At 37.6% G+C, this 17,363-nt stretch overlaps 1 protein-coding gene across 4 annotated transcripts in view; it reads right to left on the reverse strand.

Annotated features, from left to right (window-relative positions):
* The window catches only part of LOC150085748 (uncharacterized), a 639,529-nt gene that overhangs the window by 490,292 nt on the left and 131,874 nt on the right, over positions 1-17,363 (reverse strand). Inside the window, exon 2 of one of the 4 annotated variants that reach the window (XM_090374217.1) lies at positions 13,677-13,723. The exons of the other annotated variants lie outside the window; for them this stretch is intronic. Coding sequence (XP_090230343.1) covers positions 13,677-13,709 — 33 coding nt within the window. The 5' untranslated portion in view covers positions 13,710-13,723. The remainder of the gene's footprint in view (positions 1-13,676; positions 13,724-17,363) is intronic. 4 annotated transcript variants of the gene reach the window in all.

Below are 17,363 nucleotides of genomic sequence, written 5' to 3' on the forward strand. Positions count from 1 at the left end.
AGGTGATAGAGGCAGATGCATGTATACTTGCATGTACACCAATGCTAGGAGTTTGGTAAATAAATTTGAGGCATTGCTCAAATAACAATAATATGAATAACATATACAATTCAAATTCTATATGTTACACCAATGCTAGGTTGAGCAATGCCTCAAATTCATCAAATTTATTTACCAAATTCCTAGCATTGGTGTAAACGTATTGGCGTAACATATACAATTTGGGGTATTGCTGAAAACATCAAAGGCAGATATTGTTGGAATATCAGAGACGTGGTGTCACACAGATATAATGAAGGCAGAACTGGAATTTGGGTTGGGGAGTACAATGTGTACAGAAAGGAGAGACAGGACAGGAAGGGAGGAGGGGTTATGCTATTAGTTAAGAAACACATAAAATCCAAGGAATTGAAGCCAGTCGACATCGCTGGACAGTGCAGGGTCGAGTCAGTTTGGTGTGACATAAGCACTGGGAGATCAAAATTGAGAGTAGGAGTGTGCTATAGGCCTAATGACTCTGATGAGTAAAATAAGAAACTGTACAGGGAAATAGAGTGGGCCAGAAAATCAGAGTCTTATAATGGAGGATTTTAATTTCCCAGATATTGACTGGAATTTGTGGGTTGGTCACTCACACACTAGCAAGGCTTTTGTGGATTTACTGGATGATTGTTTTCTACATCAGCATGTTCGGGAAGCAACTAGGGGGAGTAATACTCTTGATCCCATTATCAGCAGTGATTCTTCATGCATTAAGAATCTGCAGATAAAGGAACCACTAGGTGGCAATGATCACAGTGTGCTGAAGTGGGATTTATTCAAAGAGGTAACTACCATCATGGGTAAAGGAAAGGATTTTAGCTTTCGTAAAGGTGACTACGGTGGTCTGAGACAGTATTTAAATTTTATACAGTGGGACCAACTGATGATGTTGCCAACAGCAAATTCAAATTGGGAACCATTCAAAGAACTTATCTTGGAAGTTCCTAGGCTTAACATACCAAATAAGAAATATTGTTCAAGGTTTAGGCCTAAATGGATGTCAGATAAACTAATGAAACATATGGCAGAGAAAAAAAATGCGTGGAATACATATAAATTAATGGGTGACATGGAAGCCTAGGATAGGTATAAGCTGGTCTGTAACCAAGTCACAAAGGAGATTAGGCAGGCAAAGGCAGATTATGAGAAATTCTTGGCAAAGGATGCAAAGAAAAACAGAAAAGAGTTCTTTACCTATGTAAACTTTAGAAGGTAAGGGATGAATCAGATTGGTCCACTGGATATTGATGGTTCAACAGTTGAGGATCCTGCTCAGGTGGCTAACAAACTAAACCAGTATTTTGCATCTACATTCACACATGAGGAGTTATTCAGGAAGGGAATGCCAGAAGTGAAGTAAACTCTGGCAGTGAGCTAGATGATTTTGTAATAAATGAGAGAAAAGTGGAGGAGAAATTGCTGCAGATAAACATAAAAAAGGCACCTGGGGTGGATGAGATCTATCCAGTTATATTAAAGGAGGCAGCAAAGGAAGTAAGCAAACCCTTAGCCATAATTATGACAGCTTCTTTGGACTCAGAGGAGGTACCCATAGACTGGAGATGTGCAAATGTGACCCCAATTCACAAAGGAGGATCAAATGCTGACACAAGTAATTATAGACCTGCGAGTTTAACTTCTGTTCCAGTAACATTAATGGAGGCAATGGTTAAAGAAGCATTGCAGGATCATCTAGACAAGACTTCAGTTATAGCTCGGACACAGCATGGTTTTGTTAAGTCTTCCCTGACCAATTTGATTGGATACTATGATGCAGTCACAGTAGAACTGGATGCAGGGAATAACTTTGATATTATATATTTGGATCTTAAAAAGGCTTTTGATACTGTTGCACATGGAAGACTGCTGCACAAATGGGAGCAGCGTAGCATTGGAGGCAAATTGCTGCTATGGATAAAGGTTGAGTGGGAGAAGACAGAGAGTGGTAATCAATGGACACTGCTCTTTGTGCAGTAATGTTATTAGTGGAGTCCCTCAAGGTTCAGTGTTGGGTCCACTACTGTTTTCTGTATTTATAAATGATATTGATGATGGTATATCAAGCTTAATGTCCAAGTTTGCAGACGATATAAAGGTTGGCAGGGTTGTTAAAGACACTACTGACGCTATGCTGCTGCAACAAGATCTGGAAAGGTTGAGCAGATGGGCTGAGAGGTGGCAAATGAAGTTTAACATTGACCAAATGTAAAGTACTACATTTGGGAAACAGCAACCCCAGAGCAACGTATCTGGGGTTGCTGTTTATCTGGGGTGCTACATTAATAGTGGTAGAAAATGAAAAGGACCTGGGAGTAATTGTGCAGGCAGATATGAATTTTCCCTGAGCAGTGCAGACGGGCTGCAAGAGTAGCTCATGGTGTCTTGTCAATGATATACAGGAAGTTTTCCAGCAGGGATAAGGAGGTGATTATTCCCTTGTATAAGGCAATGGTCAGGCCACACCTTGAGTACTGTATACAGGTCTGGAGGCCTCATTTCAAGAAGGGTGTAGAGATGCTGGAACGAGTACAGAGAAGGGCAACAAGATTAGTGAATGGAACGAAGGGTTGCTCTTAAGAAAGGCTTAAGTTTTGAAAATTACAGTGTCTGGAGACTAGGCACCAGCAAGGTGATCTGATAGAGGTATATAAAAACTTGAATGGTTTGAGCATGCTCAATGCCGATGGGATTCTACCTCTTGCTCAGAATAATCACCTGAGAGGGCATAAATTCAGATTGAGGAAAGACAGATGTAGTAGTAGTAGTGGCATGTGATGCAAGAAAGCAAATGTATGAGCTTATGCAGCATCAGCCAAAAAAAAAAAAATAAAAATCACACCAATCCCTCCAAATGCCCATCCAGTTCCTCCTTAAATTTATTCAACCTATCAACTTCCACAACGACAGATGGAAGTTTGTTCCAGCAATTAACCACCCGCTGGCTAAAGGAAAATTTCCACACATCTATTCTACATCTGTCCTTTCTTAATTTGAATTCATGCCCCCTTAGGTTCGTAATCTGAACAAGTGGAAGGATCCCATCAGAATTCAGCGTGCTCAACCCATTCAAGGCCTTACATACCTCAATCAGATCACCGCGCAAGTGCCTAGTCTTCAGCCACTGCAATTTGCAGAACTTAAGCCTCTCTTGGTAAGAGGATCCCTTCATTCCCCTCACCAATCTTGTTGCCCTTCTTTGTACACGCTCAAGTAAATCTACATCCTTCCTAAAATGAGGCCTCCAGACCTGTACGCAGTACTCAAGCCGTGGCCTGACCATTGCCTTATACAGAGGGATAATCACCTCCTTTTCTCTGCTAGCAAAATTCCTATATCTCATTGACAAAACCCCATGACCTGCCCTGGCAGCCTGTCTGCATTGCTCAGAAAACTTCATATCTGCCTGCACAATTACTCCCAGGTCTTTTTCATTTTCTACCACCCTAAGTGTAGTACCACACAGTTGGTACGTTTCTCTGGGGTTACTTTTACCCATATGTAATACTTTGCATTTGTCAAGGTTAAACTTCAGTTGCCACTTCTTAGCCCATCTGCCCAAATTATCTAGATCCTGTTGCAGTAGCACACTGCCATTACTGTCATTAACAACCCTGCGAACCTCTGTATCATCTGCAAACTTCGACATTAAGCCTGATATACATTCATCAATATCAGTGATAAATATACAAAACAACAGTGGACCTAACACCGAACCCTGTGGGACTCTACTAATAACATTAGTCCAAGAAGAGCAGCACCCATTGATTACCACCCTCTGTCTTCTAGCACTTAACCATCCTTTTATCCATTGTAGCAACTTACCCTTAATACCATTCTGCTCCAATTTGTACAATAGTCTTCCATGCGCAACAGTGTCAACAGCTTTCCTGAAATCCAAATATATGATATCAAAATTATTTTTTGCATCCAGTTCCTTTGTAACCACATCATAATATCCTATCAAATTTGTCAGACAAGACTTTCCCTTAACAAACCCATGCTGTGTCTGAATTATTGCTGCAGTCTTGTCTAGATGATCCTGCAATGCATCTTTAACCAGTGATTCCATTATTTTACCCGGAACAGAAGTTAAACTAACTGGTCTGTATTTACTCGTGTCACCCTTCGATCCCCCTTTGTGAATTGGGGATACATTTGCACATCTCCAGTCCGTGGGAACCTCCCCTGAGTCCAAGGATGCTCTCATAATTATGGCTAAGGGTTTGCTTAGTTGCTTTGCCGCCTCCTTTAATATAACTGGATAGATCCCATCCACCCCAGGTGCTTTTCTTACGTTTAACTTCAACAATTTCTCTTCCACTTTGCTCTCAGTTATTACAAAATCATTAAGTATCATGCTACAATTTGTTAACCTTCTGCCATTTTCAAACCTTAATAATTCCTCACGTGTGAATGTAGATGCAAAATACTCATTCAGTTTGTTTGCTATCTGAGCAGGATCATCAACAGTCGAACCATCGATGTCAAGTGGACCAATCAGATTCATCCCCTTCCTTTTAGAGTTTATATAAGTAAAGAAATCCTTGCTGTTTTTCTTAGCATCTTTTGCCAAGGATTTCTCGTAATCTGCCTTCGCCCGCCAAACCTCCTTTGTGACCTGATTACAGATTAACTTATATTTGCCATAGGCTTCTGAGTCGCTTGATAATTTATATGCATCCCATGCATTTTTCTTCTCTGTTACGAGTCTCATTAGTTCATTTGACAACCATTTAGGCCTACACCTTGAACAATATTTCTTAATAGGTATGAACCTTTTAGTAGCTTCCATGATTAATTCCTTGAATGCTTCCCACTTAGAATTTACTGTTGGTAACATCGTTGGTAAAAATGTAGGATAGATGTGCGGAAATTTGCCTTTAGCCAGCGGGTAGTGGGTTGATGGAACAGACTTCCATCCCTTGTTGTGGAAATTGATAGCCTAAATAAATTTAAGGCTCAGCTGGACAGGTATTTCAAACGAATGGAGGGGTGAAATGGAAGTTTTTTTTTTTTTTTTTTGGCTGATGCTGCATAAGCTTGCTTTCTTGCATCATATGCCTCTACTAATGCTAATTATTATCAGCAGCTACAAGATACAGAGTGTTTGTGTGATCTGGCTTTTTTGGCAGATTTTACCAGTAAATTAAGTGATCGGAATTAGGAATTACAAGGAAAAAATAAAAATGTGGATGACATGAGTACTAGTATTTCTGGAAATAAATATCAATTTTTGGTAATGGCTAAGGATCTCAAGGAAAAAAAATTCGATCAATTTGCAAATATGCAAGCTCATTTGCAAAAACATCCTGTTTTTGAATTTAATAGTGAGAAATATGTTTCTGAAATTGAGAAAGTTGTGGATGATTTTGAAACCACATTAGGTGATTTTAAAACAATTGAAGACATTGTTCAACATATTTCTTATCCATTTAATGTCAACTTAGATACGAAACAAATTGCAGAAAAAAAATCGTGAGATTTTTCACATTGAGAAAATATTACTTTTAACTGAAATTATTACATTGCAAAACGATATCTTCCTAAAAGCCAGATCATCAGAGTTTTGGAAATATGTTTGCCGGGAAAGTACCAAAATGTAAAAAAAATGCAGCAAACTTTTAAATTCCTGTTTTGGTTCCACATATCTATGTGAATTGGCCATTTCATATTTGAAACAAACAAAGACGAACAGACAGTCGCTCTACTCTTACAGACTTGCATACAGAAGATTCTTTACAGTTGGCCTTACCACAGTAGCAGCTGCTGCTGTCCCTGATTTTGAAAGCTTGGCAGATGACATGAAGACACAAACTTTGCATAAATTAAAAATTTAAATACATATGAATTTAAAATAAGAATTCTGAATTGTAATTAATTTTAAAATTTATAAGCAACAATTTTCAATATGTGTTGATTAACTTTTTTAACCATGTGTAATGAAATTCTTGAGATGATAATTCAAGGCACATTTTGAACAAAAAAGTAGATCGCATTACAAATTAATGTTTGGCCACCCCTGCAGTATATAATAAAATACAGGGTGTCCAAAAAGGTTTTGCCTGATTTTGGTACAAATTATTAAATATATTTTTATTTATTGTCTAGTGTATTTTTATTGTTTATTATATATTCTATACTATTTTAAATTTTTTAAATTAAATAATTTTTTTTAAATTTAATTTTAGATTATGGTGGTAGGATGATTACAAAACTGCATCGAATAATTTGAACAGCCAATGAATTTAATTAATTCATTAACTAAAGTAATTTGTAAAATAAAATTATTGTCCTTTTTGCATTCTGATTGTACTAAATAATAGTAATAATGATAAAAATATAGTTCGTAATTTGGTTTTTATTTTACCGACTGGTCAATAATTTGTATCAAAATTGGGCAAAACATTTTGGACACCTTGTATATCAAGTATACAATAAAATTAATAAAATACATAAGAAAACAATTGAAATACATAAAATACATAAGAAAATGCAGTAGAACCCAGATAATAAGTTTTCCAAAGGATTGGAGGTTAGAACTTCTTACGTGTGAAAACTTCTTTGAAGGGAAAATGACTGATGGGTATGAAATATTAACTACACAAATGAAAAGATACACATACGTAAGTTAAAGATCACTTTCAAGTATTATTTCAGAATTTTAAGTTAATGAACACTTTTAAGTACTATTTCAGAATTTATAAATATGTTACTCTGCCTATGGGAAACATTTTTAAACTCAGAATTTCTAATTGCTTAACATTTGGTTCATTAAACTCATTACCAAGTTGGACAGATGAGCTCCTTTGGAGTTTCAACATACCTTAAAAGGTCACAATTACAATAACACAGAGCAACAATCTACTAAGTAATTCAGAACTGTTCAGAAAAATCAGAACTTAATGGCAAATACTTCACTGTGTTTCACGTGGTCGAAGCTACCCAATTATGAATATCGATGAAAACAATTGCAATATGTCACTTCCATTATATCAAAATTCTGATACTAAAAAGGTTTTAAGGTGAAAAGCATAAGACTACAGAAAATTGACTAATCGAACAAGTTAGAACATTGCATAATTTTAGTTTGCAGTAAATCACCAAAGTAGGTGTCATCATTTTTTACATCTCATATTGTGAATGCCTTCACGAGTTGCCCTGATATTGCACTACCTCCAATAAGCAATGCTTCACCACTGAGAAGACTAATGTTGTGAAGATATTCGCAATATGAGATGTAAAAAATGATGCCATTTCACCTACTTCGGTGGTTTACCACAAACTAAAATTATGCAATGCACTAACTTGTTTGATAACCAAATGTTTATATTGTTTAATATTTTTTAATATTAAAAATAAAGAATTTCTATATTTAAAAAACATTAAGTGGGAAAACGTCATTATAATAATACACTATGTATTCACTCAAAAAATGAGCTTTTATCTTGGATACTGATGACACTTCCAGGGAATCCTTCAATTATAATTTTACTCCTGCCAGTAAACGAAAGCCCAGCAAACCTAAAGTAACTGACTCTTTCTAACTACAAGATGAAGAGAAACCTGATCGAGAAAAGCCAGTAACTGCAGAAACAATACATATACCCCAAACAGATACTGTAAGTACAATTAGGATGGATACAACATCAAAGTCTTCCTATAAGCACCTAATTGCCACTAGAGGCAATTCTGAGGGCATCATAACTGCCCAGACTGACTGGGCACCGCTGCTGTCAGACTACAGACAATAAATTGCTGAAAGAAAATGGCAGAAACATTGACTATATACATGGCAAATGAAGTTTTGACAGCTAAGCTGCAAGTCATTTTGGACCAGGAAAGACAAAACAAGATCAGACATAAGTCTTACATGCAGGCACTTAACACTAGGAATGCCAAAAAACAAGCCAATTAATTTTAAAAGATCAGACAATTTTATACAACGGAAGAACAAGGAAGGCTTTGTGGTCAACATCAGACAGAAAGGCTTCATGGTCAACATCAGACAGAAAGGCTTCATGGTCATCCTCAGGTTGGTCCTTGAAGATGTCACAGACATTCTCTCAGATATACCAGACAAGCTGTACTGACTAGCTGGGAGTCAAACGCTGATGGAACTGATATTCGGTTGACATTGAAGTCAAGCAGACCCAATTTCGGCGAAGTCCGGATAGTCTATGACAGCCAAATCCTCTGCTTGCACCTTCACGATGGTGGGACTGTTAGTAATCCTAGGTAAAACCTCCATGCACATGGAGGTTTTACCCACACCACATGGAGTAATGCCGCCCCTCTGTGTTACCAGGCATTACTAGACGGTAGATGACTCTCATCAACCGGTGCAGTACCACCACTTTGCTTATTGGAGGCTTGAAGTGGTGGAACCCATGTTTAGTCTATAGAGCTAAGTTCCGGTAAACTCTTCCCTATCTCTTCCACCATGCAGTATGACTGATGACTTTTGAGGTTATGATGATATCATGGCGAGATCCAATCTTCCTTACATTTCAAGGGCACAGCTCTAAAACGGTGTTCGCAGGCCAGCCGCTAGTCAGTACACTGGAACAAACTTATTGGTAACTCTTTAGGAAGCTTCAGGATCAGCTAGTGTATAATCTTGCTAACTCTACTCTGCCAAATAGTGACTGGAGGGAGTCCGAGAGTGTACATACGGGGGCATTGTCGAGGCCACATTATGTCAAGGATCTGGGTATATTCTTACCATGTGTACATCATATCCTATAATTTCATTACTTCATACCCACTTTTTCTTATTATTGAATACACCATGAATTGTCAGATTAATAGAGTAAGCTTGTCTGCAAAAAGATCTAAACCTCCCAAACACTTCCTAGTTCATTTCACAAATATACATGGTCTCAATTCTAATATCAACATTGTCCATTTCCACTTACAGTCTGCCAAACCCCATGTACTTTTTCTGACAGAATCTCAGTTATCGGTTAATTCAAATACTGCTCATCTCAGTTGTCCAAATTATTCGCTATATGAGTCCTTTTGCCCCAAAGGTGGTGCATATGTCCATTCCAATATTCCCTGTCAGAGATTTGGTAATTTGGAATCTCCTCTCTTCGATCTTCTCTGGCTTAAAATCTCTCTACCTCATGTGTCAAATTCATCTACTGTCTCTACCGTTCTCCTAACTCCACTAATCACATGGAGCTCTTTGCAACTTGACTTCCTCCAGTCCAACTTTCCTAACAGTGAGGTAATTTTCCTTGGTGATTTTAATATTCACAACTCCAGCTGGCTTCCGTTTTCTAGTCACACTGACCCAGCTGGTCAAGATGCTGAGGCTTTTGCAATTTCTGATAACCTTGAAAAGATGGTACATTTACTTACAAGAATACCAGACAATCGTAACCATACAGCCAACACGCTTGATCTTTTTCTCACAACCAACCCTTCTAAATACACGGTCGAAGTGAGTGGTCCTGTAGGCACCTCACATCACATCTTGGTGAATGTCTCTTCTCCAATGGCTATTCCCAACCTCGTATTGTTTGGCATTACAAGAATGCAAAATGGGATGACCTGCGAGATTTCTTTTCTTTCCTTGGTCAGACTACTGTTTCAAAACTTTTGATGCCGACATTTGCTCTGATCGTGTCAGTGAAATTATTCTTGCAGGAATGGAATCCTTTATTCCACACTCCACTTTAAAATCTCGTCCTTTATCTAACCTTGGTTTTCCAATAAATGTGCTAAGGCTGTTCAAGAGAAGAATGTTGCATATCATGATTGCCTTTTTTTTTCCAATTCTTCAGTTTCATTTTCTGCCTACACCAAAGCTCGCAACAATTGTAAAGCAGTCATTAATCAGTCCAAACTAGAGTTTGAACAGGCTAAGAATAGAAAACTTGCTTCTTGCCCTAATGGTAGCCAAGCATTCTAGTCTCTTGCCAAAGCTATTGGCCGCAATTTTTGCCCCTCTCTGCTCCCACCGCTGTCCAAACCAGGTGGTTCTGTTGTCACTTCAGCCAAGGATAAAGCTGATCAGCTAGCATCCCATTTTTCTTCCAACTCATGTATTAATGATCTTCGTAAAACACCTCCCGCCATTCCTAACACACTCCATTCTATGCCTCCTGTGGTCTTCTGTCAAAAGGATGTCAGGATTTTTACGAATCTCAATGCTAAGAAAACTCAAGGTCCTGATGGTATTTCTCCATTTGTTTTCAAAACCTGTGCTTCTGATCTTACTCCTGTTCTTTGCCGCCTTTTTTCACTTTCTTAATAAAAAGGTGTTTTTCATTCTGCTTGGAAATTTGCTCATGTCCAGCCAGTTCCTAAAAATGGTGACAAGTCCATCCCATCCAATTATCATCCCATAACTGCCGACTCTTAAACTACCTAGAAACCTTCTGTCTGATCAACGATCACCAGTATGGATTCCATCAGTGTCAATCCACTGGTGATATTCTGGCGTATGTTACCCATTTATGGACTAATTCAATAGAAAAGTTGGGAGAAACACAAGCAGTTGCTCTTGACATCTCAAAGGCTTTCGATCGTGTTTGGCATAAAGGTCTTCTAAACAAGCTTCCATCTTATGGTTTGCCAACTGTTTTTATTAATTGTTTATCCAATTTTCTCTCTGATCGCTCACTGAAGGTGATGGTAGATGGCTCTCTGTCTTCTAACTTCTCAACTAATGCTGGTGTCCCCCCTCACCAAGTTTCAGTTCTTTCCCCCACTCTCTTCCTCTTGTATATTAATGACCTTGTTCCACTGACTGAAAATCCTAATCATAGTTTTGCCGATGATAGCACATTGCATTCAACTTTCCATTTTGAGAAACCTTGCCCTGCTCGATCAGCTTCAACTTTTCGAATATCCGCCACCAATTCCTTAAATGCCGATCTCCAGGTAATTCTCCAGTGGGGCAAAGACAACTTAGTTGATTTCAATCCTTCTAAAACTTAGTCTTGTCTTATATATCGCAAAAAGGATTCTTCTGCTCCTATGCTTATCTTTGGCATTCCGATTTGTAGGCAAGTTAAGTTAATATCTCTCTTTTGGGGATTAGCCTGACTTCTAATCTCTCTTGGTACAAGCACATTACAAATATTCCTTCCTCTGCATCTAAAAAACGTGGTTTTCTCTTTTGCTCTCAGCCTTACTTTTCTTCCAAACAGCTGTTCACTCTGTACAAATCGCAATTTCGCCCTGCCATGGAATATTGTTCCTACATCTGGGGCGGTGCCCCCAAAACCTCTCTCAGGCTTCTAGATTCCATTCAGAAGAACCCAGTTAGGTTAATTAATGACTTCTCTTTAACAGAGTCTCTCCACTCTCTGTCTCATAGATCGACTGTTTCTGCTGCATGCCTTTTCTACAGTTACTTCCATGGGCACTGTTCTTCTGAATTGGCTTCTATAATTTCCCGCTCTCTCTTTCAAAACAGTCCGAACACGTGCTGCCACCAGCCAACATCCATTTACTGTCCGACTTCGAACTCACAGAACCAACTTTTCATCTTCCTCGTTTATTCATTCGATTTCCATTTTTTGGAACAACCTTCCTTCATACGTATTTCCTGAAAATTACAGTCTACAGAAGTTAAAGTCTGATGTCAACAAATATCTTCTTTCTCTTCTCAACCTCAGCACGGTACTAAGTACTATAGGTTCTAATACTTCTCGTGTTTGGGGTTTTTATAAAAAAAAAAAAATCTTGGGCAAAGCTAAAATCAAGTGAGGCTGAAAAAAACACTGTTCTTACTAAGTTGCAACCTCATATGACAGAAGTTAAATTTCTAAAAAAGATTAGAACAAATGGAGCATTCATAGAAGCAGCTACCCTTGAGGACTATTATGGAGCCCCTTGAAGTTTCAAAAGGGCTTCCAGCTGAACCCCCCCAAATCCAGAGTCCTATATATTTATTGGGTGGACTAGCCACATCTTTAAAGTGCACTTTTCAATTACCAAGTACTTCAAACTACTGGATTAAATGAGGTACTGCCACACACACCCAGGGTCCTGAGAACGATATCATCATTCTTCTCTTTCTCGGCGATTCCTTTCTAGATCTGACTCTCTCTCTCTCTCTCTCTCTCTCTCGGGAACTTTTTTTTTTTTTGCCAGTGCAGCATAAGCCTCAGGCTTCCTTGCACCATATGGCTAATAATAATAACAACATCTTGCCATAACACTGGATTGGACACAAGACATTAAGAAAGAAAGGAAATATGTTGCCAATGAACTCCAGCAAATGTGGCAGACAAGCTGTGAACCTTCCACCAGGTAAAAAGTCACTAGGAGGTGGTTCCCACACACTAACTTTTCCTAACCCCCCCACCTCTTATTCCTATCCTAGTCTGTACACGACCTTCTTTATGACTGGTCACAGTGCCTTCAGGGCAAGGCTCCACAGCCTCGGACTAACGATGACCCATTCTGCTCATACAGAGCTCCTGAAAACTGGATACATCTGTTATATGATTGTCCATGTTATGATGAATACCAAAATGTTTTAATTACAAATATTGGTCTACTTCCAAGAAACTATGAATATCTCTTCATCATCAAAGAATACTACAAAGCCTTTATCAAGTTCTCATCGTAAGTCTTTGAAGCAAGGAAAGCTTTGCTTAAGCAAACTCTACAAATCCTTCCAAAGAATGCAGCATTACCCACCTTTAAACAGTTCTAGTGACACTTTACGTAATACTCCTGAAACTATCAAGCCATCTTCCCTCACACTGTCTACTCACCAAACTGAGATTTATCTTAATATGATACTACCCAAATTGGCCCTTGGGGCCCTGTCCACATCACAGTTGCCTCCTTGATCATTTAGTGCTGATCAGGTGTTGCACAAATGTGCAAACATGAAATTTTCTCTGTGTATGTTTAGTATTAGTGTACAATTGTAGGTATGTGAACCAGGTGGTATGTACATGTTCTTGTCTGTGGGTGACTGTGACCGCAGTGTATTTGTTCTGTCTGTGTGTAAATGTGGCCCTACCAGCCTTGTGAGTGCATAAGCTTTTATGTATGTTGTCAGTGTTGCATAATGTCTGTGTGTGTGTGTGTGTGTGTGTGTGTGTGTGTGTGTGTGTGTGTGTGTGTGTGTGTGTGTGTGTGTGTGTGTGTGTGTGTGTGTGTGTGTGTGAAGGAATGGACAAGTTGAACTAATGATTATGTGAGTTTGACAGTTTCCTGGGTAAACTTACCTGCACAAACAAAAACAGCTGTATGCTATCTATATTTAGAGTGCTGTGATGAGTGAGTATGTTCATGTGAGTAATAGAGTGACTGAGAATGTCCCTTTTGTTATTATGAATGTGCACTGAATGTGGCTTATATATTATTATATAAGCCACGTTCAGTGCAATTATTATACCCATACAGTAGAACCTGGATAAGAAGTTTTCCAAGGGACTGGAGGTGTAGAACTTCTCACGAGGGAAAACTTCTTAGAAGGGAAAATAACCTAAGGTTATGAAATATTAACTACATAAATAAAAACAAACAGATACAAATACATAAGTTAAAGATGATTTTAAATATTATTTTAGAATTTATAAATATTTTACTCTGCCTATGGGAAACATTTTTAAACTGAGGATTTCTATTGCATATTCATCAAACTATTGCATATACATTACCAAGTTGGAATGATGAACTCCAAAAGTGTTCATCCTTTCAACTATAACTATAAATAGAAAAATATAATATAATTAGTATAATTAATAATTATTATACTCATAATCAGTATAATTTAATATAATCAGTATAATTAATATTTGTAGCACTAAAATAAAACCGAGGGACGAATAATTAGGGCCAATATGGTAGAAAGACAAAAATACGGTTATTCTTTCAAGTACCAAAAATACTAATGATAATCTACAGAAATTAAAAAAGTACTATAAATTCAGCTTTCAACATACCTTAAAATGCATAATTACAATAAGACACAGCAACAATCCACAAAGTAATTCAAAACTGTTCAAAATCATCAGAACTTTTGATTTGTACTACATATGGGAAACAGCAACCACAGAGCAACGTATCAACTCTGTGGTACTACACTGACAGTGGTAGAGAATGAAAGGGACCTGGGGGTGGTTGTGCAGGCAGATATGAAGTTTTCTGAGCAGTGCAGATGGGCTGCAAGAGTAGCTCATGGTGTATTGTCAATGATATATAGGAATTTTTCTAGCAGGGATAAGGAGGTGATTATTCCATTGTATAAGGCAATGGTCAGACCACACCTAGAGTACTGTATACAGGTCTGGAGGCCTCATTTTAAGAAGGATGTAGATCTGTTGGAACGAGCAAAAAGAAGGGCAACAAGATTAGTGAATGGAACAAAGGGTTGCTCTTACGAAGGAAGGCTTAAGTTTTGCAAATTACAATGTCTGGCGACTACACACCTGCGAGGTGATCTGATAGAGGTGTATAAAGCCTTGAATAGTTTGAGCATGCTCAATGCTGATGGGATTCTTCCTCTTGCTCAGAATAATCACCTGAGAGGGCATAAATTCAAATTGAGAAAAGACGGATGTAGGATAGACGTGAGGAAATTTGCCTTTAGCCAGTGGGTGGATGGTTGGTGGAATAGACTTCCATCCCTTGTCGTGGAAGTTGATAGCCTAAATAAGTTTAAGGCTCAGCTGGACAGGTATTTCAAACGAACAGAGGGGTGAAGTGGAAGTGGTTATTTTTTATTTATTTTTTTTTTTGGCCGATGCTGCATAAGCTTGCTTTCTTGCATCAAATGCCTCTACTAATGCTAATGCTAGCTTAATGGCAAATGCTTCACATGGTGGTTGACGCTATCCAATTATGGATATCGATGAAAACAATTACAATATGTCACTTCCATTTTATCAAAATGTTTATACTAAAAAAGGTTTAGGGCTGACAGCTTCAGAGTACAGAAAATTCAGTAATTGAACAAGTTAGTGCATAGCATCATTTTAGTTTGTAGTAAATCACCGAAGTAGATGAAATGGCATTTTTTTTACATCTCATATTGTGAATGCCTTCATGAGTTTCCCTGACATTGCAATACTTCGAATAAGCAATGCCTTACCAGAAGAGAAGACTATGTTACTTATTCTTGGCAGATACAACCACCACGCAGGACTGTGGGTGATGGTATCCGCCAAGAATAAGTATAATTAGTCTTCTCCACAGCTGAAGTGTTGCATATTCGAGGCATTGCAATAACAGGGCAACTCGTGAAGGATACCACCCAGTGGTAGTATCCTTCACACCAGATACCATCACTACCACCCAGGGGTGGAGATCATCATCTGCTGGGAATAAGTAACAGTTTTCTCCACTGATGAAGTGTTGCTTATTCCAAGTAGTGCAATATCAGGGCAACTTGTTGTGAAGGCATTCATAATATATTTTTACACATGAGATGTAAAAAACGATGCCATTTCACCCTACTTCGGTGATTTACTATGAAATGAAATGATGCTATGCACGAACACTTGTTCGATTACCAAAATGTTTATATTGTTTAATTTTGTTTTATATAAAAATAAAGAATTTCTATATTTAAAAAACATTAATTGGGAAAACGTCATCATATTAATACACTGTGTATTCTTTATCATGTAATTTTTATGTGGGGAAAGCTTTTTACTCCAGAAACTTCTTACACAGGAAACTAATACATTACAATATATACAGTTCATAATGGGAATTAAGAAACCAAATCTAGTACAGGGAAAAACTTCTTAAGTGGGAATTTCTTATCCAAGTTCTACTGTATATACAAAAAAAATTACTATAACATTGAAACAGCAAGTTAAAAGGTGAAATTATGGTATGATTGATCTTGCCCATGTGTGTGTAAACTGTGCAATGGCCAAATGAGTGTATATATTTTGTGTCATGTTGTGTGTGTGTGTGTACATAAAAAAAAAAAAAAAGAGTGCACAGTTTTTTTCAGGGTGATGTAATCTGTAGAATGTAATAAGGTGATGAAGCAAGATGAAGAATGTAATAAGGCAATTGGGAGAAAGTTGTATTGTCTCATTTGTATGCACCCTGAATATGTTGTTCCAGGGTGCTGTAGTCTAGACTATATATGAGGGTGTTATATATATGTGTGTTAAAATATTGGAAAGTGAATGTGTTACCTGTACAGGTTTGCATAGGAATCCACGAAAATATTGAAAACAGAAAAGCGATTTTGAAGACAGATTTTATGGGCAGTAAATACAAGTTATGTTTGTTTGTTATTTGGTTTTTAGGAGCATTAGCAACTATGGCCATATTGCTCCAGGGATATGTGGTGGTCATTCCCTGACCTTTCCGCATCCCCCATATTTGGTGGTCATGGGCTTGAACTCTGGTCTAATCAAGACGTGTGCTAAGCATTGCTGCTCCTGCCCTCCTGCCAAATACAAGTTATATTGAATTGGTTAAAAAATGTGAACAGATTGCAATTTAATGTAAAAAACAAATGATTTTTTTTTCAAAGGTGCCTAACTTATCTGAAAAATGGTATAATTATGAGAGTTCTGGGTTTAAAAGCATGAATATATTATCAATGGAAAGGGTTACAAATCTTGGATATCCACTAAAAGTAGCATTTGATGAAGATAAAACTATATGAAGCCCTCTGTGCATTTCATGGCCTCCGTGAAGTTGTTTCAGCCAATACTAAAAGGATGGATTAAGATGGGTTAATTTCTTTTCTAAAGTTAATGGTGTTGGTATAGAATTGAAAAAAATTGTATCCTTTGTGCTCTCAAGTCTGGTGTCCAATACAGCCTGTGAATGAATTTTCGGTATCACAACTATAGTCTAAGGATGGAAACTGGCTAATAGATTTGGTAGATTTGGTTAAGATAGAAATCCAAATTATATTATTATTTATTTATTTAATTTTTTTTTGCAACGACTTCCATGCCATTTTTTTTGCTTTCAAAACATGAAATCTTAGATGCTGCAAGAAGCAATTAGAAATATAATTTTAAATTTAAAAAATAAATTTTAGATTTTGATCAGCACTCCAACAGAATCCCTGGCTCAAATCTTTATTTAGCCTGCAACCAGATTGCTGTATTTGACTTACACCCTAAAGTCGTATTCAACATTCACCATCTGGCCTTGATAACCTCGAGCCGTATACCTTATATGGTTCTCTTTATACATCCCTGCATAAGGAAAGCTTTTGTTGTTTGCATTACAATGCAGGAAATAAGATGTCTGGTTCCTCCAAGGTAGGTATAATTATCATGTTTCTATTTAGTATTTAACTCTTGGTTTCACTTGACTATAGAGGTCTAAATCTTCTGTATTCCTAACAAGCTTCCTACCTGCTA

The sequence above is a fragment of the Mastigoproctus giganteus genome, chromosome 5 (assembly GCF_048544385.1).
Source record: "Mastigoproctus giganteus isolate SK-2022 chromosome 5, ASM4854438v1, whole genome shotgun sequence".
Taxonomy (NCBI): domain Eukaryota; kingdom Metazoa; phylum Arthropoda; class Arachnida; order Uropygi; family Thelyphonidae; genus Mastigoproctus; species Mastigoproctus giganteus.